Source organism: Conger conger, chromosome 7 (assembly GCF_963514075.1).
Source record: "Conger conger chromosome 7, fConCon1.1, whole genome shotgun sequence".
In the NCBI taxonomy this organism is placed as follows: domain Eukaryota; kingdom Metazoa; phylum Chordata; class Actinopteri; order Anguilliformes; family Congridae; genus Conger; species Conger conger.
In genome coordinates, this window is record NC_083766.1 from 29,580,259 (window position 1) to 29,606,937 (window position 26,679).

Genomic DNA, 26,679 nt, shown 5'->3' on the forward strand with positions numbered 1-26,679 from the left:
TAATGGCACTTTTCCTCAAAGAGCAGGGGTGTTAACCCTGATGTCCTGGTAAAATCATCTACACGTGGCCATTTCAATGGTCATGTGTAATACATATCCAAAAATAATTTATGTTTGCTTCCATGGTTTAAAAATATTGTGCTGGGAGAAACGTTTTTTCCCCAAATCCCATCTTGTATGTAAATACTGCATTATTACATGTTTTGTAAAACGTGCTTGATTACATTAATTTCTGTACAGATTGGTGGTTGGAAGTTCAACAGATTACCATTTATTATATTATCAGATATTGAGATTGAATAGAAGTCCATGCATTGAGATGAGATCTCAGCTTCATGAGTTTACTACTTTGTGCCAATGTCTATGCACTACAGCAGGGTTTTAACTTTAACTAACCAATTTTTCTAAAACCTTTAGTAATGTGTTCCATGCAATGGCAGTGTACCGAAAACAATTCATTGTATACCTGACCTGTGAGCAAATTACCTTAAATCAATTTTACTCTCAATTCATGCAGAAACACAAACAACATTTGGCACTGTTGATTTTATTTTAAAAAACTGCATTGTTTATCATTTGTTTGCTTACTAGTACACTTTGAAAAAGACAGACACTTCTTGTTGTTTTGTTTTGTTTTTTCTTCAAGCAACAAAGTGACACTGTCTACACCACAGGCAAGGACCCTTATGATCTTATAATTTTTCATTTTGAACACTCCGCATGAACAGAAACACATTAGCAATTTCTTTTAACCCCACACCCTCCCCTCCCTTGAATTCTACTCCCTAATGCACAGAACAATATAGCAATCTATATAGAGCATAAATGACCACCCTTCTCCTTATGTTAATAAGTCGTAACAGATCACCATTATTATTATTATTATTATTATTATTATTATTATTATTATTATTATTATTATTATTATTAGTAGTAGTAGTAGTAGTAGTTGTAGTAGTATTATTATTCCTTATTATCATTATTAACTCCAATTAAGTTGATTATTAAGTCTAGTCCAAAATTGTTGACAAGGGTACTTTAAGACAGAATGGAGTTTCTGTGTATAATCTTTTTCTTTTCTTTTTTTACATCACTTTGTTATGCCGTTTAGCCAGCAAACTACAGCCGTGACACAAAACTGCACTTCACCAAACTTGAAAATAAATAATCTTTTTTGACTTCACGCAATTCTCCTGCTTCTAGAATGCAAAATCTTTGTACAGTTGCTGTGTATCTTTTGTTTGTCAATTAACTCTTAAGGCAATAACGATAGATGAACATACCAAACAGACCAACTAGATACACAGACAGGTGGAGAAACAGACAAAGATGTTTCACAATTTGTTTCTTTTGATCAAATCAGAACAAAGTGAAGGGTTGTGCCGGTCAGACGTGAATCTTTTGAAGGGCAGCCCAACAACCCACTCAAATTCCTCCAATGGCTGAAGCCATCCAATCGGTTTGGTGCAGGCAAGGGGTGAAACAGTAGTCTCAACAGATTGATTCCTGCAGTTGTCTTTGCTGGGAGAATTCTGAAGTTAATTTCTTAATTTTAGTTTAAGAAAGCCCTAAACCACAGGTCATATAAAATATGAACTAATGAAATGTACTTGTGCGTGCATGTGCGTGTGTGTGTGGGGGCACATTTGTGCCTGTGTGTGTATGTGTGTGTGTGTGTGTGTGTGTGTGTGTGTGTGAATGTGCTCCCCATGTCTACAGTCTGTATTTTGGCACTGATTTCCATTCCAGAAACAGAATGGTAAAATATTTCTCTGCCTCGGGGAAAAGTTCCAGTTTGTAATGTAGTTTCTTAGTACTGTCTCAACTCAGATTTGGGTATCGACAAAACTGCACAGCCACTGAAATGAAATGACTGCTGGGAAGAAAAAAATATATACATCTGCACTGATTTTTTTTCCACCACTGGTGTTATGGAGTTCGACACACTACCCAAGGACAAAAACATATTCATGCTTGCGTGTACACACACACCATCCCAAACATATGATGGCAACTTAACAGCATTTCACAAATTCTACTCTGTGAGAATATGGGTGTGCAATCGTGTGAGTGTGTGTGCTGTTCAGCTTCACTGAACACACACCTCTGGAAGAACACAGGCAGGTTTTAGCTGATGAATCACAAGGGATGCAGAGGGAGATTGCTCCTGTATGTCTATGTCCGCGTCTATGTTTGTGTGTATGTCTGTCTGTGTGCGTACAGCCTATCAATATAAACAGTGCATGTATGTGCACCGTGTGTGTGTGAGTGTGAGAGAGAGTACACACAAGCATGAATGCGTTTTTGCCCTTAGAGCCTTTCCATGTGCATAGCATGCTTAGTGTGTCTGTGTATGGCCCTTTGTAAGTACCGTGTGTGTGTGTATGTGTGTGTGTGTGAGAGAGAGGGAGAAAGAGAGAGAGTACACGCAAGCAAGAATGTGTTGCCCTTGGAGCCTTACAATGTGCATAGCATGCTTAGTGTGTCTGTGTGTAAGTACATGCATACATATGTTTCCATCCTTTGAACCCATCTTTTTGCACTGGGTGTGTGTGTGTATCTTGTGTACGCACATGTAAGCATTTTTTTTTTCTTTGAACATGTGTACCGTGTGTGTGTGTGTGTGTGTGTGTGTGTGTGTGTGTAAAAGAGAGGGAGAGACAGAGAGAAAAAAGAAATAGATTGTAAATGCAAGCTTAATTGGCATGTAAGTTCACAACAAAGAGTGAGCCATACACATCAGTCCAATTATGGCATCTGGCAAAGCGAAAAGCAATATGAGGCTACTCTTTAAATGTCCACAAACACAGTAAGGCCAACTGAATGTCATTATTATTATTACTATGAACATAATCATTTTCAATACTCCTTTATGTAGTTTAATGTTTAATTTCCTCTGACCATTTCATGATTTTTTTCTTTGTTAAAATGGCTACAATCAAAAAATATGAGGCACTTTTTAAAGTTATATGTCGCTATATATGTATATTTGATCATTTTAAATATTTCATTTCTCAATTTGACTATATCATATTATATTACACATTTTACAATTATACTTCTTGAACGTTCCCTTGCAAGTTTCAAGGAAAAATGTCACTGGCTCCTGGTTGGCAGTGAGTCTTAATAATCTGTTCTGATTGGCTGCAGGTCTCAGTTGCTGAGAGTCTTTTGGCACATATTCTCTCAGTGGCTGAGGGAAAGAATAAACAAAACTTTAAAAGTGCTTCATTGATGTGTCCAGTTGGGTTTCAGGTGCCACACTCTGTAAAGACAAGAGACACAACGAATTAAGATGAGGGGAATTAATAAGATATGCTTCATATTTAACTACTAGAATTTCAGCCAGCATCTGTCATTTATAAACATAAGTGATAATTCCGCCTTTCATACCGAAAGCAAATGAGAACTTTGGAAAAGATTCAGCAACATACACATCCTTCTTTATCAGCCTCTCCATCTTTCTAATAGCTATTAGAGTGAAGTTACACCCCAGAGTACAAACACATGGACAGAGTCAATCAATCTTTCATTTCCTGCTCCATCTCTGCACTTGTGGACAGATCAATTTAACGGTGCCCAAAGGATCATTGTACTTTTGTCTCATTCTCAGTGTCTTTGTGTAAAAGCAAACAAAATGCTTCCTTTCTATATTATGTTCCATAGATAGACTTGTCTGTTCTACTGTAGCAATGTATTTCTTATCTTCTGTCTGTCCCGACAGTCTTGCTGTATTGCGTTTGTCCACACAAACACAAGCACTCACTCACTCACGCACACACGGGAAGTAGGCTTTCACACGCAGAATAAACCCGGGGCACTGACAATCAAGAAGGACACAAAGACAAAATAGCCAAGGAGAAAGTGAGAGAGTGAAAGAGAGCGAGAGATAGAGATATTATGTATACATATACTTAAATATATCTTCACTGTATTCTGCCTGTTAATATTCTGACTTTGATCTTCTGAGGTGTGTAATGTGTATTATGTGGAAATTATGGTAACTACTTTGTGCAGACCAAGGGTTCCTATATTCTTTAAACTGTATGTACCAAATGCTCTTTTTGCTCCTTCACATATTTCTTTTCCTTCATCAAGGAAAGAAACAAACATTTTTCATGCAAGACATGCAGAATCTGCCCCCACACATTAAATTGTCAAAAGAATTAATCCATTGCATCCTTCCCTGTCTGATGGTTAAGGCATGATCACAAAGGACTTGATGTGAACAATGAGTCTATATTTGTTTATGGTGTTTAGTTGAATTTGTCTTCCACATTATGTTGAATTTGTATTTATATAGACAACAATTTAAGTTTTGCCAAAAGGACAAAGGCACTGAGAAAAATGCAGAACATTTTGCCTTAAAATGAATTTTGCTGGGACACTGATCTGAATTGAGCCCAATTACATCATACCAATTATCCAAATATCCATCTCTCATCCCAGAGAAATATGTGGCGCATTTCCTGTTCCTGAGGCAGCCACTCGCACTGTAAATGTTATGAGGATATTGTACTGATTCAATGAGGTGTGTATAGATTCAGAACACGGCAAGTAAGACAGACAACCACAATTTCCCTGAATGATTTTAAAAACAGTAGAGGGATCAATAAAGTAGATATAAATATATCTACTTTAAAACATAGATTTATGTTTTAAAGTAAACTGCAACTCAGAACTTACCAGAAATGTGTAAATAACAACAACTGCCCAATTCTCTGCCTATGATATATGACAGAGAACCTGACATTCTAAGATCAACTGATAAATCAATCTGACAATCATCAACAGTTTTTCCAAGTTCCTTTTTTCAATGTGGAAAAAAAGGTCACCTTCAAGGGTGTTTCTAGGGACACTATATGAGGATCACAGCAAAACCAGGATCACCGTACCATTGCAGGGTACAGATGGAAATACTCATTAATGCCACTGGTACAGTCCTAAATCTCCAGATAACAAAAAAAACTTGTTCCCACTCAATCCAAGTACCGCACACTCAATTATCCATCACTCCTCCAAGCAGGTTTCTACCACGATGAACACAGTCTTGTTTTTATAGTTAAGCTTTATCTTATTGCTGTTTGCCCAGAGAAGAAGTGCCCCATTTTTCTTACCCAACTCAACTCCCACCTCCTCTGACTGCACCCCTGCCCCTCCACTCAGGCTCTCCAGCACCGTTTCAATCCCTGATTACATGTACCTTCTTTTTCCGTTCTCAGAGCTTTCGGTTCCTTACTTTTAACAGCTGTATATAGTAGTTCAACGCTCCATAAGATATTTCTGTTCTTGTTTGCATAACTCCTACAAGTACTTCAATGCTCAGTCGAGTAGTTAACCTCAATCGAGACTGCACTTAGGGAATTACTAGGTTTGGTTCCTGATCTTTGCACACAAGTATGAGAGCATCTGTGAACTGGCAGTAGACGGGATCACTATGCCAGTCCTGATTGTGTGTGTGTGTATGCTGTTTCTTCTTCGAACCAATGTGGGGCTGTGCAATTCCCACCATAATTTGGAATATCCAATTATATGTAGTCCCATTCACACGTGATCTGCACTACCAATTCAAAAGAGTGAAGACGTCCACGATTCTTCTTCTGAAACGCATGGTGTCACCAGCCTGCTTGCTTTCACACCACAGCCCGGTGTTTCATATGCACTCCATGGGATCGACCAGCGGGGGGCGCTAGACAGCGAATTACCCCAAACGGAATGAACCCTACTGCACCCCGGCCAATGACGCATCACCTTATGGGGGTACTGCCCACAGTCAGCACTGTCATGGACTGTAGGCCTATCCTTCAGGGAACGAGCCCAAAAATGTCTCCTGTTATTATTCACACTTTTGCATGACATAATTGGTTATACATTTGCGGTATTACAATAATCCGATGATCAAATAGGCCCTGGTCCTTATCTTTGTTGTGCAGGTAGCAGTTGAAATTGTACTTCCCTCTAGGGTCTTTCAGTGCACTTATCCTTGGTTATGGGTATGCACTTTGCACTTTGTTGTATGTCACTCTGGATAAGAGCGTCTGCCAAATGCCATTAATGTAATGTAATGTAATGATTGGGGGGGGGCATCATAAGGATCAAAGGTCAGGTTTGTGTTCATCATTTTAAAACACTTTTTCTAATCTTTATCTTACAGTACTTCACGTTTTGTTAATCACAGAACTTGAATTCAATCCCGCTTCAAGTTATGCTTGAATCTTTTGTAGACAATTATTTACACACTGAAAAGGATTGCTGCCAAGCATACGTATGAAATAAAGGCTGCGTTTAGACTGTGAGAAGGTCTGTTTCCCAGGTTGCATTCACAAATCCTTTCCTTTCCGCCCTGGCAACACTCCTCTCTGATCAGAGCGCAGCTCTTTCTGTGACATGCAGAGGAACAGATGCGAGAAGGAGGGAATGAGGGATTTTAAGGACAACCTCGGTGGGTTGTCAGCCCCAGAATCCTGCCAGTGGTTCCTACGAGGAATAGGCAACTAGATTGGAAGCCTCGGATCCAAAGAGGCTCTTACTTCATAAACAATGGTTAAACCATGAAAGTGCCAAAGTCAAAGTCACTTAAACTATCAAACTGCTACTTGCTTTACCAACATGATGTGTTCCATGTAACAATGTATACATTTCCAAAAAAGTGTCTTTTTTGACAAGTTTATTGAAATTTGATTAAATGTGTAAAGAATTAAAAGCATTAACCTGGCCTGGGCTGTATGTTAGTTTGCCAGTCTGTATGTTAGTTTGCCAGTCTGTATGTTAGTTTGCCATATTGTATTAGTTTGGGCTCATCGTGCTTTTCCCCTTTTCCCTGTGTCACCACACTTCTCCAGCGCTCACTGCAGCAGCCATGGCTGCTGATTTGGAAGAGTACAGATAAGCATACCCTCTCATCCGGAGCACAGGATGCCATGCTTCTTAGCACGCCACTGTTTGCTAGTAGGGCCCACACAGTCATGAGGAAGATGCTTCAAGTGCAGACAACAGGCAGACTTGCAGGCGCCCAATTGACCATTCTCCAATCAGATTTTGCAATAGGTATTACTACATTGATGTAACTGCACGTTCGTTTAGTCTACACAGTGCTAGGCACAAGGTAAGGTGGGGCAGTCCCCTTAGCAGCCTGAAATGCCAACATTAGGGCCTTGAATTGGATGCATGCGGCAATAGGAAGCCAGTGGAGGCCAATGAGAAGCGGGGTGACATGAGCCGACCTGGGCTGACTGGTGATCAGGCGGGCTGCAGCATTCTGGACTACCCACCCCTCCTTTATTCTGTATGAGTCAATGTTTTTTTTACAAACACTTATTCATCAAAGTTAATTTCTGCATCTGTTATTTGCTCCTGAAGGGAACACCGTGTGACTGATGTTAATTAGACACACCAAACCCGCTTCGTCTGTGTCCTCAGATCGCGGGTCATCACGGATATCGCTCGGCAACCTTCAGCAGTCTCCAGTAGTCTTCCCATTGAGGAGATTCGGTATTCAATACAGCAACCTAACCCCATGGGACCAGCCACACATGGCCTTTCCTTTACTTTCAGGGACACAAAATGAGTCCATTACAAATGGACAATGTTTGGATGGTTGGGAAACAACAGCATACGACTTCACTGAAATTAAAAACAGCATCATGTGCGGCTCCACTTCATGTGCACAAACACAAAAAAGTAGGCTACAACACCATAGATCGTTGTAGTCCTGCTGAAAAATCCCTTGGACCACTGAATTAGGGCATATGTTACACTGCAGTACTCTTAAGTAAGCTACTTCATCACAGCTGGTCCAGGGACGAATGCAGCATTGCATGTAAATATCAGCTAATTTATTGCAACAGCAAACATACACACACATTCATATGTTTGGGCACATGGGCACAGCACACCACTGACTCACTGAATCAATAAAATAGCAACAGATCAATTGAATGAGTGATACGAGAGAGAAAGAGAGCATATGTTAACATGAACTTCTCAAGCAGCACTTTGGTGACTCGACAAGTACCTTAACAGGAAAGAGTTTCAATGGTTAAAAAAGAAATGAAAAATGGACAGGAAGAGAAGCTGAAAAACAACACATTCATTAACATCACTAAGGAAACAGAGTAGACCAGGTGCTCTTTGACAAAAGAAAAACCAAAAGTGTGAAAATACCCCTCTCTCCCAATACTCTTTCCCCTTTCTACGATTACTCATCCATTTCTATCATTTCAACCATTCCCTTTCCAACCATTTCATTCAGAAAGCAGTTAATTGTAGGTAATAAAAGTTCATTCATAATGTGCTGCTTAGACAGAAATCATAACACAATTTATCAATAACTAGTCAACAGTAACCAGGAGTTGGTAATCGGCTCATTAGCATAGGTAATACAACAGAACCTCACCGATAGATAGGCATGAACGGACCGGTTAACTGAATTGTGCAGGGAAACCGGAAGTAGCATTCAATTACCCCTGGTATAAATACCAATCTCGCAGTGACACACAAAAGCCTACATAGTCTTAATTCAACTCTAACAGAGTGCCCAATAGGGACCATTTCTACTCTGTAAGAGCTGATTTAACAGTGAACTGTGCAAACCAAAAATAGTTATACTGGACCTTCCCATCCCTGAGTGACCCACCTGCCACTTGTGTGTCACCCTGTGGGGCTACCAGCCACAACCTGCAACCTGGTCGCAATTCCAGACTGAAAGTCAAGTGTGTTTGATAGAAAAGGACCAGGACAATTTCACAAATATGAAAGATTTAGCAGATGCAGAATTTAGTTTGAATAACAGAAAAAGTACAAATAAAACATTTACAAAAAATTGCAGGGAAAGAACATGGATTAACAGGCCAAAGGTTAATCCTACCTTAAAAATACTTGTATTATTAATTATTTTAGGACTGCCCTAATCAAGGAGGTGACACCCTAATGGGTAATCTCAGCAAGATCACGTAAAAAAAAAAAAAATATATATATATATTTTTGAAAAGCTGGTTGAACATCAGTAAACTCTGTCTGAGATGAGAATCTGCACTTTACCCACATGTACATTGTACTACATGTACTACAAATCTGAAATTATGGAGTACAGCGCCAAATGAAAAAAATATAATGGAGGGCACTGTATATTGCTACATATTGGGACAATATAATGTACATATTTCAAATCTTATACCAAGTAAAATACTGTAATATTTACACCAAGTACTTATGTTCATTGCTGTTTTCTCCCCAGTTTGGCTTCACTTTGTCTGTTATACAAAGAACTGATTAACCAAGTCAAATTCCTTGTAGGCTTAAAATAAAGTCTGATTCTTATTTATTAGTGAATACTACTTTTTCTCACTTGACGTTTTCACCAGCAAGAGAAAGGCTTTATTAAGGCTCCAGAGCTTGATTTTGGTATTTTGCTTATCTAATCCTTTGAAATCCAAAGTTGGAAATGTCAGGTCATGTACAGCCTGGCTCTTTAACAACTCCCACAGCAAACACATGTGCACACTCACACTCACACTCACACTCACACTCACACTCACACTCACACTCACACTGCCATTATTTCTCAGTCCAGAGAAATAAGGTTGGTCAGATTATGGCAGGGGTTGGGGGATTTAAAAATTAAATTCCTGTGTGCGAGAGACTGACAGGACTGCTTTGAATAGGGAAGGCGGGCAACTTGTTCCCAGGATGGGCCTCTTGGTTTCTGCTGCTGCACACTGTCCGCCACTATTAATTCAATACGACTGACAAGACAGGTCATGTTTTATGCCCCCTCACTTTGGAATGCCCAATCATGTTCATCATAAGCACTAATTGCTGCAACCAATGCTATTGACTTGGGAGAACAGAGACAGGCATGCGTTCTCCCCTCTGAAGCCACCGCTTATCATACCGTAGTCTACAAGTTGGGCTTGCACAGATACGAGTCAACAGGCAGACCATGGGCGCCTGATTAATCAGCATGGGTTGGTAGTGCAATGAAACACTGTCATATTGGCCAACTGAAATCCTCCTGTCTAGTGCCAATTGTGTATTGACCTGTGGGACTGCTGGGCCGACTTAAAGCTGTCAAGGCAAGATTTAAAACCAGACCAGGAGCTGCACTAGAACGTTTACTATGATTAACCTACCTAACTGTTTTCACATGGCTCAAAATGGCTTCTGTAGCATAGTGGTTGAGCATGCATACTCTTTTACAGCAATTCCCTGTTAATTCCCCCCCTCCATATCTTGGATTGTGGGAGTAAACACGAGAACCCTGGCTGGGATACCAACCTGGGACCTTCTTGCTATGAGGTTACAGTGCTACCTGCCCTGAACTTATGATAAGCCACCCCACAACCCCCCAGCAACCTGAATCACCTGATAACGAAAAAGAAAAAATATACAAAGGGGCAGTGCAGTTCTTTGAGAAGTACAAAAAAGTTTGCAATGTCTGAGGGCATACAGGTTATGCACATTATAAGAGAGGGTATACTTTCTTGTCCGGAGGCAAGTTGTCCTCGGCATTTAACTCATCCCAGTTACTCAGGAGCAGTGGGGACCACATAGTAACAAGTAAATTAGCCATAGTTAGCTCGACAAATTTACAAATATCCACCTGAAGCAATATGAATATAGTAGCGAGCGTTACAAGCATTATGTCTCAGGTGGATATTTGTAAATTCGGCAAACTAACTACTAGCTAATTTGCTTGTTGCTACCCATAACAAATTAACATTGTTTTATAACTAGATATGTACTATTCACTTGGATAATAAGCAATAGCCTAGTATAGAGAATTTCAGTGATAGCTTGTCTGGAGTGCAATTTGGGAAGTCTCCTTTTATCACTTTACGTGTTGAATCATGCGTGTTTAGCTGCAATCTTTATTTTTCTTTATAGTCCAGCCATTTCATCATGGCGAACTAAATAAATATTAAAACATTAAATAAATTATTTACCATACATAGACAAGAACAGTTTCTGGCCAGTGTTAGTTGTAGGTCCAACCAAGACAAGCCAAGTTATAATGGCTTGGTCACCACCTTGTAGTGGGCACTACAGTATGACAAACAATTCATAGTCCTCGAGAAAATGAGACCGATCCATAGTCCTCTCCCCCCAATTTCATTGGGTGAGGGACACTAACATACTGCACTGCAAAAATAAAATACCAATGAAAAACAGCATAAGTGAACTCTACAGTGCAACATTTAAATGATGTTGTGGCATCAGATATGTTCCATATGTAGATGGCTACAGTTTTATACAAGGATTAAAGGCACAATAGGTAATTTTGGACTTCTTACGGTCAAGAGAGGAATAGCACCAACAAACACCTTCAAACCACACCCCCTTCTCTGTAAACGCAGACGTTGAAACGCCATTGGCAGTGGCACCAATGGTGGAACCAATTTTCAACCAATTAGCTTGAATTATTGTACAGTTATACAATGTTTTGGTACAGAGTGTCGGGCCGTCAACTATATTTTGAAACCCCGAATTTAAGGACTATAAACACAGGCAGAGGTTGAGTCAACATGTTAGTGAGCCTTTTTCAATGAGAGGAAGGGATTTACAATGGTCTGTTTTAACACAAAAAACGTACCTGTTGTACCTTTAATAATGACCAAACATAAGGTCAAAATAAATTTTCTTTCCCATCCCTGGAACCCTTACCTGGTCCGTCCTTGTTACTGTTCTGATTTGTCCTCAGCTCCTCAGACTTGAGGAAATCGATGCTGGCGTAGGTGTTGATATTTGCCCCAACGTTGCATCCACCCACAGTTCCACTGGACCCTCCTCCAAGTAAAGAGGAGAAGAGATGGGATGGGTTAGGGTGGTGGATACCAGCAGGGCCTTCCAAAGCAGAACGCCGGCCCTCCTTGATGGCCAGGTCTAGGTCGATGTAATTGAGGCCTTGCTCCACAGACAATGCCTGGGCAGCGGGTAGACTGCTCCCCCAGGAGGGCACCCCCATCTCAAACCTGAGCTGGTGTGACACAGCCTGCGTATTGTGCTCGGGGAAGAGGGACATGGAGGAGGAGGAGGAAGAGGAGAGGGGTAACGGAGAGGAAGTCAGGAAAGATTCGGAGCAGTGACGTCGCCGTCCTTGGGGGTCCGCCCTAATCACTCTAGGGCCAGTCTGGTCAGGGTTGGCACCTGCTTTCCCCAGCGGGAAATCCAAGCCCAGCTCCATGGCAGAGGGACGTGGGGTGGGACTGCCACAGTGAGAGGAGGCTGAGTCCAAACTGAAGGCCATCTCAGTGTAGTCTCCAGCAGGCAAATTGGGTGTTGTGGCAGCAGGGATGCTCCCTCCGTGCTTCCTCCGTGGAGTATCTCCTGGCTCTGCCTCCCGAGGGGTGTGGTGGGATTGCTCCCGGGTCTTGAGGGCGACAGCGGGTGGGGTGGAGAGGGCCCCAAAGGAGGTGAAGGTGACAGGGGTTAGGGAGAGATGGGAAGACGATGGCGATGGCGAGGGAGAGGGTGAGAGCGAGGCTGGGTGGCCGAAGTCCATGTTGATGTATTCCGTGGAGCTGGCCGCACTGCCAGTGGGGGCCAGGGGTGCAGAGAGGCTCCGGGGGAGGGTCTGGAAGGTGCTCAGGCAGGATTCGGCGCGATGGGTGGGCCCCAGGGCTCCACGTGGCAATGACAGTACAGGCCCCATGAGCCCTCTGTGCTGGACTCCTCCGCCTCTCCCCCCGGCAGCTCCCCCAAACCGAATGCTGACATACTCCCCCGGGTTCTGGGGGACGGAGGAAAGGGAGTTCTCCCGTACCCTTGGGAGGGTACTGGCTTTGGACATGTCCTCAAAGAGGCTAGTAGGGTGATCCCTCCTTTGCTGCTTCTGGCCCTGCTGGTTCTGCTTCTTCCCCCCGGGGCCGTGCCTCTGCTGAGATGTCCTCTCTGAGGAAGAGCAGCAGGCTTCTCCAGGCCTGAACCCTGCAGCCCCTCTTACCCTGTGTGCCCCGGATGCCAGTTTGTCCTCAAGACTCTCGCTACTAGCAGAGCTGGAGGAGTAAGAGGAGGAAGATGCAGAGAGGCGGCGTCCTTTTGAGGACCCAGGGGATGAGACCTGCCTGCTGGGGAACCCCACTGCACCCCTGCCTCCAACTCCAGCCCCAGCTACACCACCCCTGCTGCCAACACCGCCACTGGGCCCTGCCCTTTTGCCCCGTCCCAGGCTGTCATCAACCCTTGCAGACAGGGTGTGCTTATAAGAGCGGGGTAGGGAGAAGTAGGAGGGGGCAGCTTTGGTGAGACCCTGTGGGGGATGTCCTTCAGAGTTAGGTGGAGGTGAGCTGTTGGCGGAGCGGGCTCCGATGGGTGACATATTCATGTAGTCACTACCATTACCACTCCTTCCTCCTCTGCCTCCCCATAGTGCCACCTGCTGGTCTGGGGAGCAACTGCTGCTGGGTGACATCAGCATATACCCCTCAGAGCTGAGGGAGCGCATTGGCTGAGGGGGCGAGACACTGCTGCTAGGGGTCATGGCCATGTAGTCATCCAATTTAGGGCTGGAGTCCGAGACTGCAACAGAGAGAGAGAGGGAGACAGAGACAGAGGGAGATTTAACCCCCGGCAACATTGACATGTAGCCGTTATCTCCTGCCACTCCTCCTTCTCTTCTACTTCCTCCTTTCCTGCCTTCATCCCGGGGGGAAGTGAAAGATTCCCTGCTTGCACTCCGGCACATGACCGTGTAGTCTTCATCTTCCTCTGCCTCCTCCTCCTCCTCTCTCCTCCTGTGAGGGTGGAGCCGGCCCAGAGCCATAGGGGGAAGGGAGGCCCTCTTGCTGAGCAGCCGGCGTTCAGCTTCACACTCTCGATTAGAGGAGCGGCGGAGCACCCTGCGGACATGACCACGCTTGCTTCCACCTGAAGCTCTGCCCCCTCCGTGCTGCTGCTGGCCCATGGTGATGTAGTTGGAGGCTCCACCCCCTATGGAATGACATCCCAGACCTCTGGAGGCAGAGCCCCCGGGCAGGTCTGGGCTGGAACCATACTCATCCGAGGAGCCATAGTCACTGGGAGAGCCAGAGACTGAGACCCTCTGAGGGGCACGGGTGAAAGGGGCTACTGCCATGCCCCCTACTAATCCACCACCAAAACCAAACCCCCCACACTCTGACCCATGCCCCGAGCTAGAGGACAGGCTGGGTGCGGGGGATGGGGCAGGGTTGGGGGTGTAGCGCACCAGGCTGAGTGGGATTTTGGCCGGGGTGGGAGCACGGGTGGTCTTGGGCATGGGGGTTGGGGTGGTGGAGCAGGATGACCCATTAAGGCTGGGGCTGGAACCGGGGCCCATTGCTCCTCCTGCTGCACCCCTGCCCTCATCCAATCCCCTACCCCCAATGCTGGAGGTGCGCATCCTGGAGAACCCATGCCGGTGTGTCGGGGAAGTGTTGCTGCTATTGCCCCCTGTTGGCCCAGGGGTGTCACTCCGAGGCCTTCGGGAGAAGCCGACCTGGCTGGGCGGTGGATTTGGATGGTGGCGTCGAGACGGGACACTGATAGGGTTGGAGGCAGTGGTACCGCCACCGATTGCTGCTGCAGACTGTGACCCCTTGCTGCGCTGCCGGAACTCCTCGCTGAGCGCCTTCATGGCCTCCAGCAGAGTCTCATGCATGTGCTGTGCCACCACCGAGTCCTCCACCTGCATCCAGAACTCTCCGGGCCCGGTCACGGCCGAGCGGCCAACCTCCACGAAGAAGAAGTTCTCGGAGTGGCCACAGCGACGCACGTTCATCAGCTGTAGCACCACGGCCGGCACGTCTGAGTTCAGCTTGACAAAGTTGACGGTCTTGTCTGTCAAGCAGAGTCTGTAGATGCCCACTAGGTTTCTGGCTTGCCCCAGCCCCTTGGGCCACACTTTTACTTGCCACACCTCTTTAAAGGCAGGGGCCAGAAAGGGAGACCCAATTTCCCCACCACTTCCACTGTCATCTGGGACCTTACCTGTGGAAAAGAGAAAATAGATAAATTTAGATTTTTTTTTAACCTATTTTTTTCCCTCCCCTTGACTGGCAACTGTAGAGTTGCTGCTTCGAGCCCCCAATGGGCACAAAGGGATGTTGACATGTATCTGAAGAGATAAAGTCAGGTCCCTAAAGTAAAAAAAAAATATATATATATAGGAGGAACTCTGTCTCTGGGCCCTTGAGCCAAGCCCTTAACCCAAAAATAGCTCCAGGGGCTTTATTCCTGTTCTCTTGCTCACTGTCACACTTGCAAGTGTTCTCTCTGGCTTTTTTCCTAGGAAATCCTTGAAAAGAGAAACATGTTCTTGATGGACCTCCCCTGGTTAAATAAAGGATAAAAAAAAAAAACTTGCAACCACTGTAATCAATTTAGACCATGGGTGCCTGACTGACCAGCATCAACCTATTTCACCTCACCCTTGGAGCCTTACAGCCAATTAATCTTTACCTGGTTTTACTGCCCGCTAAAATCAAAACTGGCATGGCCCGGATACCATGTCAGACCATGGGGCCCATCCACTTTGAAATATTGAAATTACATTTAAATATAAAATGATTATAAAAATGGAATATACTGTATATAGATATACACACTGCACAAGAAGATGAATTGCAATGAACATTTATCTAAATAAGAAGCAGTCATGACAGTGCATCATTTGTTTATTGAAACATTTTTCTTCAAGATAAAGGGGAATCATCTCTGAATGAAAAGCTATGACAAACATCTTAAAATGCAATTACTTACAATGGCAAATAGGCTTATTTGGGCAGTAAAATATGCTTTACTTGACTTTAGCCTAGAGTGCAGAATAATAATTTAACAACAAGACAATAAACAACAATTCACTAATAATATCAGGCTCATATTTAGGCCTATTCAAGCCCTTCAAGTTTTGTCAGAGAGTAAAAACAGCCTATTTATTCCAGGCAAGATATAACAATACAACAATGACAGCCAGCCACCAATTTATTTAGGTTATATCCTTTAATCTGCAGCAAAACTTGATAACATAGAAGTGGGCAGCTGTCAACTTGAAATTGTGGTTTTCAGTCAAGATAAGTGAAATATTTTTGATTGTAAGAGCCATTATTTAGCTTGGATCTAGTTTACGTACTCATTTGTTTATTTTATGCAGCCAAAGTGTCTGGAAGGCTTTTAATTTCCAGGATCAGCCAAAAACCAACAATTGGCAGCTAAGACAAACTGAAACTACTGAGAGCTTCGCTACAAAATTCACACAAATGCAAAATGCAACTATGTATGTTGTAATAATCCACAACACAAAAAGTAACACACTTTCCTCCAATATAACACATAGGCTTTTTGCATAAATTATCCTACGGACTCAACGACTGAGGGAGTTAAAACAAGTGCTTATCTCTGGAGAGCTAAAACAATGTTTTCAAACAATGTTGACACTGCGCCTAAAAACACACACATTTGCTACATTTTAGCTAGAGTGTTTTTTAATGAAACCATGCACAACGCGGTCTGTGGATGTTTGTCATCAACCGTGTCATTATATTTGGAAGAGATGTTGGAAGAGAGTTTTTCTTTCTTTCAAGATTACTGTGCATCACTACATATAATCATTAATTATAAAAACCACAGCCCCTTCTAACACTTGCATACCTTGGCTGGTTTGAGTGAGCTCAAACATGCAAGCACACTACCCACACACTACCCTAAGAACACCTTGTCTTCCCTTTCTTCTCAGAAATTAACAACACTCCACTACTACAGGTGGGCACGACTTGCCAATTTCTGATTACAAGGTTTTCACAATATACTCTCTTCTAGTGTAGCCATTACATTGCATAAGGAGCAAGCTCACAATTTCTACACCCCAATATAAATGCTTTCCTTTCTGTCTGAGAGGATTGAACAGAAAATGGGAGATTCTGTATTAAGCTTTCAATTCCTCCTGAGGAAACAGTTTTACCTCTGAACAACCACTAGGAAAATGCTTGGGTCTCCAGTCTTTCCAGCATTCACTGACATCACAATGGAGGGACATTTAAAAGTTCAAGCTTAATTACTGAAAATGCTCACACATTCAATTTACAAACATAAAATAATGATATGAAGGAAGTATAAACAAACAAACTAATTTAATATACTTAATATTCATAAAAAACAAGTCCCAATTATTTTCCAGAGTGGCTTTAAAATGTATTAAGTGCTGTTTTGTTTTTTTTATCAGGGAATTGCCTATATCTATCATATGCACTGCGGCTGAACCTGGATAGCTTGTCTGACTTGGTATAGAAGGAATCATATGGCAGTTGAGATGTCAGATCTCAGCTATGTTTCCTGGGGCAATCCATGGATTAAAAAAAACAATTGTTAGCATTTTGACAACATATTTCTCAATATTTCTTTTATTGAAAATTGTGATATAATTGCTGACATTGATGGTGAGACTTTGAATTGCAAAACAACGTACAGCAGAGCAACGCGCGCGCACACAGACACACACACACACACACACACACACACACACACACACATACATACATACATACAGAGTCCATCTAAAAAAATCAGATTAAAACAAATTAGCTTGAGCACACTCCATAGTAACAGATAGAATATACTGTTGTAACACATTCACTTTGATCTAACCTTCCACATTATTTTGGAGTGTCAACATTGCATTATGTTTAGTCCCAACAGGCTGCCCATTGTGGAGAGCCATGTTAGGTTACTTCATGTAGTAGTACTGTTAACATGATGAAACTGTAACTAATACATATAATATAAACAAAAAAAATACATGCTTTAATAATTGAAAGGTAAATATAGAAGAAGCCAAAGACTGCGAAAAACAACACAAAATTAATCAAATGACAGCATTTTGACACCCATGGCCCGCTACCTTAGTTGTCTTTTCACGTCAGTAACATAGAAGATATTTTTTACATTGCCATTAGCAGAAGAGAGAAGGGTCACTTAAGTCAGCAAGAAATAAACTATAAAGCTATAGGGTAAGAGCAAAACATTCTAAACTTGATGATTTCTGTCGAAATGTACAAAACGTGCACCAATGCACAGAAAAGAACACCCGTACGTGTGCTTCACATTTAGTGAAGGCACTCATGACACACTGCATTTACGAGACTGGTGAATATAGAAAACACGAAATTGGACGGAATACGGTACACACATAATTGGCAGTTCGGAGAGAGATATTGAGAGAGATACTGTACAATGTCTTGTATTGTGTCAGCGAATATGGCTCTGCTACAGCGCGTGCAGCAGTAAGCGGCGCGTGTTTACGTTGCAAGCAAACATAGCATCCCTTTTAACGCATGCATGCATTACTTCTACAAAAATGTCAAAAACGAATAAACGTAACACATACTATATATATATCTTATCCTTGCAGGAAATACCACATGCAAAAATAAGGTACGGGTTATCATACATGCACAGTTTGCTAGTACGAAAAACATGGACATACACATACACAACATACACAGCTCACTGCGGGCATGCTAGATTTTGGGAGACCGAAAAGGGGGAACACTCGGTCTGGTGCCTTACTTTTAAATTGAAGGTCCAACATGGCCTGGTACCATTCGCTCTGGACCTCCTCGCTATCTGCAGCGATTGCAAAGCTCTCTCCGCGTGTGTACAGGACTATCATATGCTTGTTCTTAGAATCCGCCCGCTTGTTGATGTTAAAACACGTCTCCAGATTGAGGGCTTTTTTCGGGACGGGCGCCTTGCTGCGGAATTTCTTCTCGGTCTCGTAGTATTCGAGCCGGGCAGGGCCCCGTTCCGAGGCCGCGCGCAGAACGAAGTACCGCCGATGCATAGATTTCTGTTTGCGGAGGTAACCGCTTTTGCAAACATCCTCGTAGCATTGCAGCTCCACTGCCTGGTTCTCCATTGCTTGGCAGAATTCTTGTTTTTCTTAAGGTTCTGTCCTCAATTCAATACGTTGTACTGCAACATATATTGTTTTTCATCCTTGGCTTATCGCTTTTTAAATGTATGTATTTAAGGGAGAGACAGAATTGTTAAATGTCAGTATTTTCCAAATTAATTAATGGTATTATGCTCTTTTGCGGTTGTGTTTTTCTCCGCTAGCTCCTGTCTGCGCTCACATACACTGACAGGCGTGCACATGCGGCGAGCGACGTCTCTGCGCTAAACTGCCTAGCTACTGCAATTTAGCTAGTTGCTTGAGTAGGCTACTTTAATCCCGTTTACGGTACAATCTCACTCTCCGATTCCTGACCTTACCTATCTGTCAACGCATGTCCATATGCGAATTTGGGAGAGAGAATAGCGCATTAATACCTTACGCACATGGAATTTCAGGTGCAGTTTAATCTTTAGTTCATCAGTCACACGCATAACATTCAGAAGTTATTACGAGACTGACATGGGGTTGGTGTTTTTCAATATATTTTGTTTCAGATTTGCCTGTAGTCGTTTTTAGCGTAACTGATATATGCAGTCGCCTATAAACTGCAAGTTTACTTTTACCTCAAGTAAAATGTACTGTGCTATTACACAGTCTTATTTTCACGATAAGAAAACAATTTGATTCACACATTGTTACATTAAAACGGACATTTCTTGCGTTAAAAGAGTTGTATTTATGTAGCATTGTATAAGGCATTATGTACTGTATCATAACGAACTACATATTTTTCATATAAATACCCTACACGAACGTAGGTGTGTGTATGCGTGCGTGTATGTTGACATTGTGTTTTATTATATTGTCTGGTTTAATTTCGACTGGTAGACTACGTTATTTATTTCACTTTACATGACTCAATTGCTTAAGCAGCACACGTGTGACCTCTGTTGGTTATTTTGTATTTCAACACTTTGTCACACATCCACAGAAATAATGAACATGGACACTTTTGTGAGTCACAATGATGGGCTCTCAAAAAGATAAATTATGAACGGGTTAACGTGTTAACATGCATGCCCGTTTTTCTACACTGGACATTGAATGCCTGGTAGGCCTACACTATAACACAATATCAGTCAGCCCATTGCTGTAAAAGTTCCACCTCAAGTTCTGCTCTTGATTTGCCTGGCTTGGAAATAAAAACATGCATGGATTGGATTGGAGTACGCAGATTTATGTGTCATTGTGATGCTTGATGAGAGGGTGAAATCTCTTGTAGGTCATTTTGTATATTTTAGTGAACGGTATTTAAAAATATATATAATTTGTTAACGAATAGCAACATTTGCAATAATTATTAGGAAATTGGGAAACATTAAAAGCGACAATTACAAAATTTTGCATTCAGCTATTAGGTTTTTTTACGAGACCATCTAGCTACAGAATATCACTGTACGCCTACAATTGAATGAATCGTCTGAATTTACAAAACGTTGAAGTGAACCATCTTTAAAAAATACTCACCATCTTTGGTAAAGGTGATGTTCACGTGAAATTTGCTGATCAACTGTGAACTATCCCAGAGTTTTTAAATACAAAATACTAATAAATTAATAAGGTCGGCAAGATCCTAGGTCTACAATGTCGCAGTCTTACCTGTTACTCTTTTGTGAAGCATTTGACCGAAGTTAATATTTGCCAAACGTCACTTCGCGGAACTGAGGTTAACATTTAAATAACAAGGAACGAAAATGGTAAGGGAATGAAAATAATCGGCCAACGCTGTTGTAAAATGATCCGACGTCAGCTAAAGCTATAGAGCTAGCTAGCAAATTCCCGTTGTGCTGTTTCTGCGATGTTCTGTATAGATTACTCGCCAGCTAGTCTTGGTTTTGTTATTGAAACGCGTCTTTAGTGGAAAAAGGAAAAACTTCAAAGAAATTATTCGAAGACTAGAGGAAGTACCTTCTCTTTCCGTATAACTTGGCTAGCTAGCTGGCATCGCTACTGGTCAGCAAGCTCTAGCAATAGCTGATTGTAGCCCAACTAGCCACACTTTTATTGCTTGTTAATGTTAGCTAACTATAGCTAACAAGACTGTGGGGTAGATAGCGTTAGCCAGTCAATTAAAAATTACGAACTTCAGGAACCTTCGAATAGTTACTTGGTTAGCTAACATTGCAGATTGCTATAGCCAGCTGAGTTACTATTAAATTAGCCAGTATTTCTTAGTTGGCTATCCCATCCCAAGCATAGCAACATTGGCATATGAGGTTCGTTATACCACCAGATGAAATTTCTTATTAAGTGCAGCTTCAGGGAAAAGAAAACGTAAAACAATTTTTGGCAATGTCAACGAATGGCAGCCCAGCTAATTCAGCTTTAGTTTCCGAGCTGTCGTTCTCATTTCAGGATGAGCTAACAGCGACCATACACAATGCATTTGGAGTGGCTGTGGAGATGGCTGTGCTTGAGATCACCAAACTGGTAGGCCAAGCGTTGGGGGATGTGCGTGATCAAATGCATGAAACTTTGCGGGAGAATAAGTCACTCAAGCAGCGTTTACAAGCAGCTGAGTTGGAAGTATGCTCCTTGCGTGTTCGCGTCAGTGATGGAAGCAATGGGCAGCTGGCTGCGGCATGTAAGTTTAGCTCTGTTGATGGAGTTCAACAGGTTCATCTACCACCGTTACCCCATATCGACAGCTTACAAAGCCAGCCTATTCCTGGAAAACAAAAACAGCAGGGGAATATCGAATCAAAACAGCCAATCGATGCATTATTGAATGTAGATGAAAGGTATGGATTTTTGACTGCAGCTGGGGAGATCGATGGACAGCATAAAAAATCGTTTTGCGAAATCCGCGAGGATGGACGTGTCTGTTCTCATGACCTAAACTCAAATTTAGGAGGCGAGTCAAAATCACTGGAGCCTCAAGAATCGACAGGTTTGTTTTGCATGTTATGTTTATTCTAAAATTTTGTGTTTTCTCGTGAATGATAAGGCAGATGTTAAACTAAAGTTTACATGCATAATTTATGTGCAATACAGTCTTGTGATCCTACCAATATGCACAAATGGTTTCTAGAGTTTTGTATCATCACTATCTTTGCACAGGTACAGAGGGGAACCATCACAGTTTGTTTGCAGTTAGCCAAGTGGGTGGAGTGCAATTTGATCACACCCAGTCACAAACAACTCCAGGAGGGGACACCACCCAGACTTTTGTTGAGGCACAGAGTTTACCTGACGCTATCTGTCCTAAGTCTGAGGTAGAACAGCCCTTGGAGGTGAAGAAGGAGTCTCCACGTCTCGCTTGTGCCTCTGGCTCCGGCTCTGGCTCCGGCTCCTTTGTTGGGGGGGAGGAAGACATTGGTCCAGACAGCCTCTCTCTGGCTCAGTCCAGACTCTTGGAAGACTGGAGGCCTGGACCTCTGCAGCTGCAGAACTGCGACACAGACTCTCTCATTCCCTGCACCAGCCACTCTCTGTGTAAGTCCCAACCTGAAATATTTTACATATTTGTATTGTTTTCTGTAATACTATAGTCTACTAGCGTCCTGTATAGCATATTTTAAGAGTAATCAATTTCTGTCGGGGAAATAAATGAAATGCGAGGGAGAAAGACAGACAGACATTGAGGAAGAGTGGCAGAGAGCATATTGGGAAATTACATGTAGTCCAGTAACTGGTTATAATGAAATGGCATAGCGGTACTAGAATGAGGAGACTGCCACTGGAATAGGTTGGACACACTCATAAATGATTCTTTGCATATTCAGCCATAAATATAGTCTTCCCCAGATAAATTGTAAATGTTATTTATTGCATGTCACTCGCACACCAGCCACTGTCAGTTGCCTCGATATCAGTAGTTTTGTCTAAATGGGATTCTTGTGAAGGAGTATGGATTTGTTTGGAAGTTGATCAGTTGTTTTTCTGTGGTTGTTCTTCCCCCCCCATTCGCGTGCGTCTTCACAGCTGACTCAACGGTCTTCAATCCAGAGATTCCGGATGTCCTCTCCCCCGCAGCCAGCGGTATGCCGCTGCCATTCTCCAAGCCGTACCAGCCTGGAGAACCCTCGGGGATCTCGGTCACGGGTCAGCCATTCTCCAGCCAGATGAGTGGGGGGAATGCAAAGATGGCTGCCTCCAGCAGGAGCCACCACATCTGTAGGGTCTGTGGCCAGGCTTTCCAGCTGGCTGGGGAGCTACGGAAACACCGTGCCCAGCACCATAACCACTCCCCTGCAACCGCTGCCCCCAAGAACCCCAAACGGCAGGTTTATCCGCCGGGCCGCAGCCCCTACCATTGCTCATTGTGCGGCCGCGACTTCAACCGCATGGAGCACCTGAAGATCCACCAGCGCATCCACACCGGGGAGCGGCCCTATGCCTGTTCCGTCTGCAATGCCCGATTCCGCCACTCCTGGGCTCTTACAAGGCACTTCCGCATCCACACAGGTGAGAAGCCCTATGTGTGCAACCAGTGCGGAAAGACCTTCCGGAACTGTGGGGGGCTCCGCTTCCATCAGAGGTCCCACTCCATTGGAGGTGTTCCCTGACCCAACTGGAATGGGGTGAGGAGCTCTGTGAATGGACTATGATAGGAGAGGTAGATCAGAATGGTAAAGAAAGGGTTGTGATGTCACCTTAGTCAGAGTAGGCATGGAGAGGAGCTCCACCAACCACGGAGAGCAGTGATTACAACCAGATGCTCATTTCACAAAAAGCGATTTGCAAGGATTTTCCCTTGTGTGAAATGCTCCAAAAAGAACAGGATAAATCTAATGCCTCTCCCAGATCTTGGCTTGCACGTCGCAACTGTGAAACAAATTGTGAAACAAGCCCAAAAGTTCACAGCGATTGGTGAATACTTTGTGGTGATACTACTTGGGAATTCACACAAGTCTCAGATGTATAGATAGATGGGGGGGGGGGGGGGGGGGGTGTGAGAAGGTGCATTGAAGAGAATGCGAGAAAGGGCAGACAGATCCTGCTGTGGAGGTAACTCTCAATGGGCCATGATCACGGCTGGCAGGGGTGCTCAATGAGGGCCATTCTTTATTTTATTTTATTTTTTATACAATTTTATTCTTAATTCTCTTAATGAGTTGTCTTAATCATTTATTTAATCATACATTTTTTTCATTAAGTTTATTTTTATTTTTTAAAGGTCTGTCCATAAATGCTTGGTGACAAATGTTTTACCCTAGTCTGATATAGGAGCAAACCAGTGTATCCAGCTGTTTAGGAAATGAAGCTTGAATGATCGATCGGAACAAAAACCAGCAGACGCAGCAGCTCTCCAGGACAGGAGCTCTGCACTCCTGGCCCAAGGCTTCTAGAAACCCAAGTTGCCTTCCTGTCTGAACATTTTTGCAGTGTTCATGACATACATTTTACTGTACATTTATTTTCTCAATGGTCTTTTCAGCTGGACTGATTCAGGATCACTTTATTAATACAGTGGGACAGACGATTAAAAATACTTTAAATGTATGCTTTCATTTTTGAGTAGTAGATCAAATAAGCTCTTCTAATTCTCTCTTCAGTCTTTTAGACTTCCATAATTTTTTTTTTGTGTCATGTTTGACATTGTCCTCAATCAGGCCCAACTTCTCTTCTGTATCTGTACAAATCTATCCTTGTTTTCTCCCCACAAGGAAAAAGCAAACTGGACTAAACAAATTAACTGTAGCTATATTACTGTAACTATAACACCACTGTGGTTATATTTCATGCATTTCCCAGTTGGAACAGCACTGCCAAAACATGGTTTTAAACATGGGCATTTAACAGCTTCAATTTTTACAGTCCATTTATTTGTACAAGTGGATATTTACTGTAGCTTTTCAGGTTATGTAGTTTGTTCAAACTTGCAATGACTGTCCCATATACTGTAGAAATATTATGGACAAAGTGACTGTGATAACACCTTTCCAATGGGCTTGAGAGAACTGTTTTAAAACTGCGGAAGTGCAGCATCCTTGTTTTACGAATTGAGGACAGAGACTGCACAGTTGTTGCTGTTGTATGGTCATTAAGTCTGGGTGGTCCACAAAGTGTGTGAGATACTGGCCCTCGGAATGAGGTGCTGTCATTTGCCAGTGATCAAAACTTCATCCACAAAATATGAAAATATTGTCCAACTGGCACAATAACTTAAATGGGCTCATGGGGAGACATTTAACAACGAAAACAAATTGTATTTTGACCGTAGTGGTACCACTGACTGCATTAAAACGGGGGCTGAAAGACCAACCACATTGGTGCAACCTAAAAAACCTTTTAGGTTTTGGCTGCTTGCAGTGCTCCCACCTGGGAATTGATCCTGTCCAGTTCAATAACCATTGCCCTATACTGTAACCTACCACTGTACATTATATTTTATTTAGCAGACGCTTTTATCTGAAGCAACGTACAAAATGGTGCATATCAAGGTACAATTTTTATAGGATTGGTTGTCAGGGCATGAACATATGTCTAATACACAAGGTAGATAGGCCAAGTCAGTAACTACCATACGAAGACAGCTACAACTTCAGGAACTACAGTACCGAGAAAAATAAAAAATTCAAAAGTCCTATATTAAGGTATAAAATACAAGGGGCTAAGGAAACACAGGTGAAAAACAAGTGACAATAGATTAGGGGACTCCTGCAAAGGAGTACAGCGTGAAGAGATGAGTCTTCAGACTGCGGCTGCAACTTTTACATTGGGAGCTGTCTGTCCAGTTTTCAAATAAGCCTAATGGAGTCAATGGAAGATAAGTGTGCTATGAGTTTTAGTGTTGTAAGGGGAAGGGGCTTTAATGGGCTTGTAGGACTTCATTGGGAGCGGTCTTGGACATAAGGGAATAAAACAACAGGGCATAGATGTGGATATATTACGAGGGATCAACAAAGAGATTGTTGGCAGTTGTGTTGAGAAAAGAACCATTTCACCCTCTCTGAACTTGATTAAAGTCACTGCACATCTGAAGAACTCCACCCCTATCAAGTCGAAAATAGGACTGCTTTCATTTTAATGCCAGACTGGAATAATGTCTGACTTTCATATTTTCTTGAACCACCTACAGAACTGTGCCTGAGATCAGCTCCAAAGTTTTGGACTGAAGTCCAATACAGGTTCAGCATTTACAGGACAAAGGTCACTGTCTATCTTTGGGGAACCCCCCCCCATGTTTTTTTTTTGTTTTTTTTGGAAGTTTGTCTCATCTTGTAGATTCATGGCAGTAGTCTGTTTTTATATTGCCACTCTTATTCCAATGTTCTGTAAGTTCTGTTGATTCCTGAATTTTTTTTCTAATAAAAATCAAGTTCACATTGACTTGGCTGACCTAAAATGGCAGTACTAAAGGTTTGGGATGACCAAAGCTCCACAAAGAAAGGTGTGACAAAATAATTCTCAGTACCGATCAGCATGGTGGAATTTGTTTGTAAAAATGGCTCCATTTAAAAAAAAAAAAAAAGAAAAGAAAAAAGATTACAACAAAGATTGAAAACAAATTGTGGTGATTGCACAGGGTCTGCAGTACATGTCTGGCTTACTCTAAAATCTGGTACTAAAAATATACTTTCCCTGCATCCACCAAACAACAACTAATTATGCTAACGACTACAACATTTTTTTTCTTGTTTGGTTGCATGTAGTTCAATCACAATACCTTACAGTTCTTCTGTTGGGATTTTGTAAAAGAAAGAAATAATGGTAGGCTATATATATGTATTTAAGTGAGCTCCATAAAGACATGTTCTTCTTGATTTGGTTGTACTCTGCAATTTGAAAATGATTAAATTCACTTGTGGTCATAGTGCAGATTCTCAGCT

The 26,679-nt window shown here is 42.6% G+C and overlaps 2 protein-coding genes across 2 annotated transcripts; one reads left to right on the top strand and one right to left on the bottom strand.

Annotated features, from left to right (window-relative positions):
- Window positions 1-541: 541 nt before the first annotated feature.
- LOC133132159 (insulin receptor substrate 1-B-like) lies at window positions 542-19,119 on the bottom strand. The gene is made up of 3 exons (XM_061247369.1): window positions 18,517-19,119; window positions 11,662-14,943; window positions 542-3,265 (listed from the first exon to the last, which is right to left on the bottom strand). The coding sequence occupies exons 1-3, from the start codon at window positions 18,863-18,865 to the stop codon at window positions 3,252-3,254; spliced, it is 3,645 nt and encodes a 1,214-aa protein (XP_061103353.1). The 5' UTR covers window positions 18,866-19,119; the 3' UTR covers window positions 542-3,251.
- Window positions 19,120-20,658: 1,539 nt separating this feature from the next.
- LOC133132983 (zinc finger protein 184-like) lies at window positions 20,659-23,793 on the top strand. The gene is made up of 3 exons (XM_061248844.1): window positions 20,659-21,794; window positions 21,965-22,339; window positions 22,829-23,793. Exons 1-3 carry the CDS (start codon window positions 21,197-21,199, stop codon window positions 23,410-23,412), a joined length of 1,557 nt encoding a protein of 518 aa, XP_061104828.1. The 5' UTR covers window positions 20,659-21,196; the 3' UTR covers window positions 23,413-23,793.
- Window positions 23,794-26,679: the final 2,886 nt, after the last annotated feature.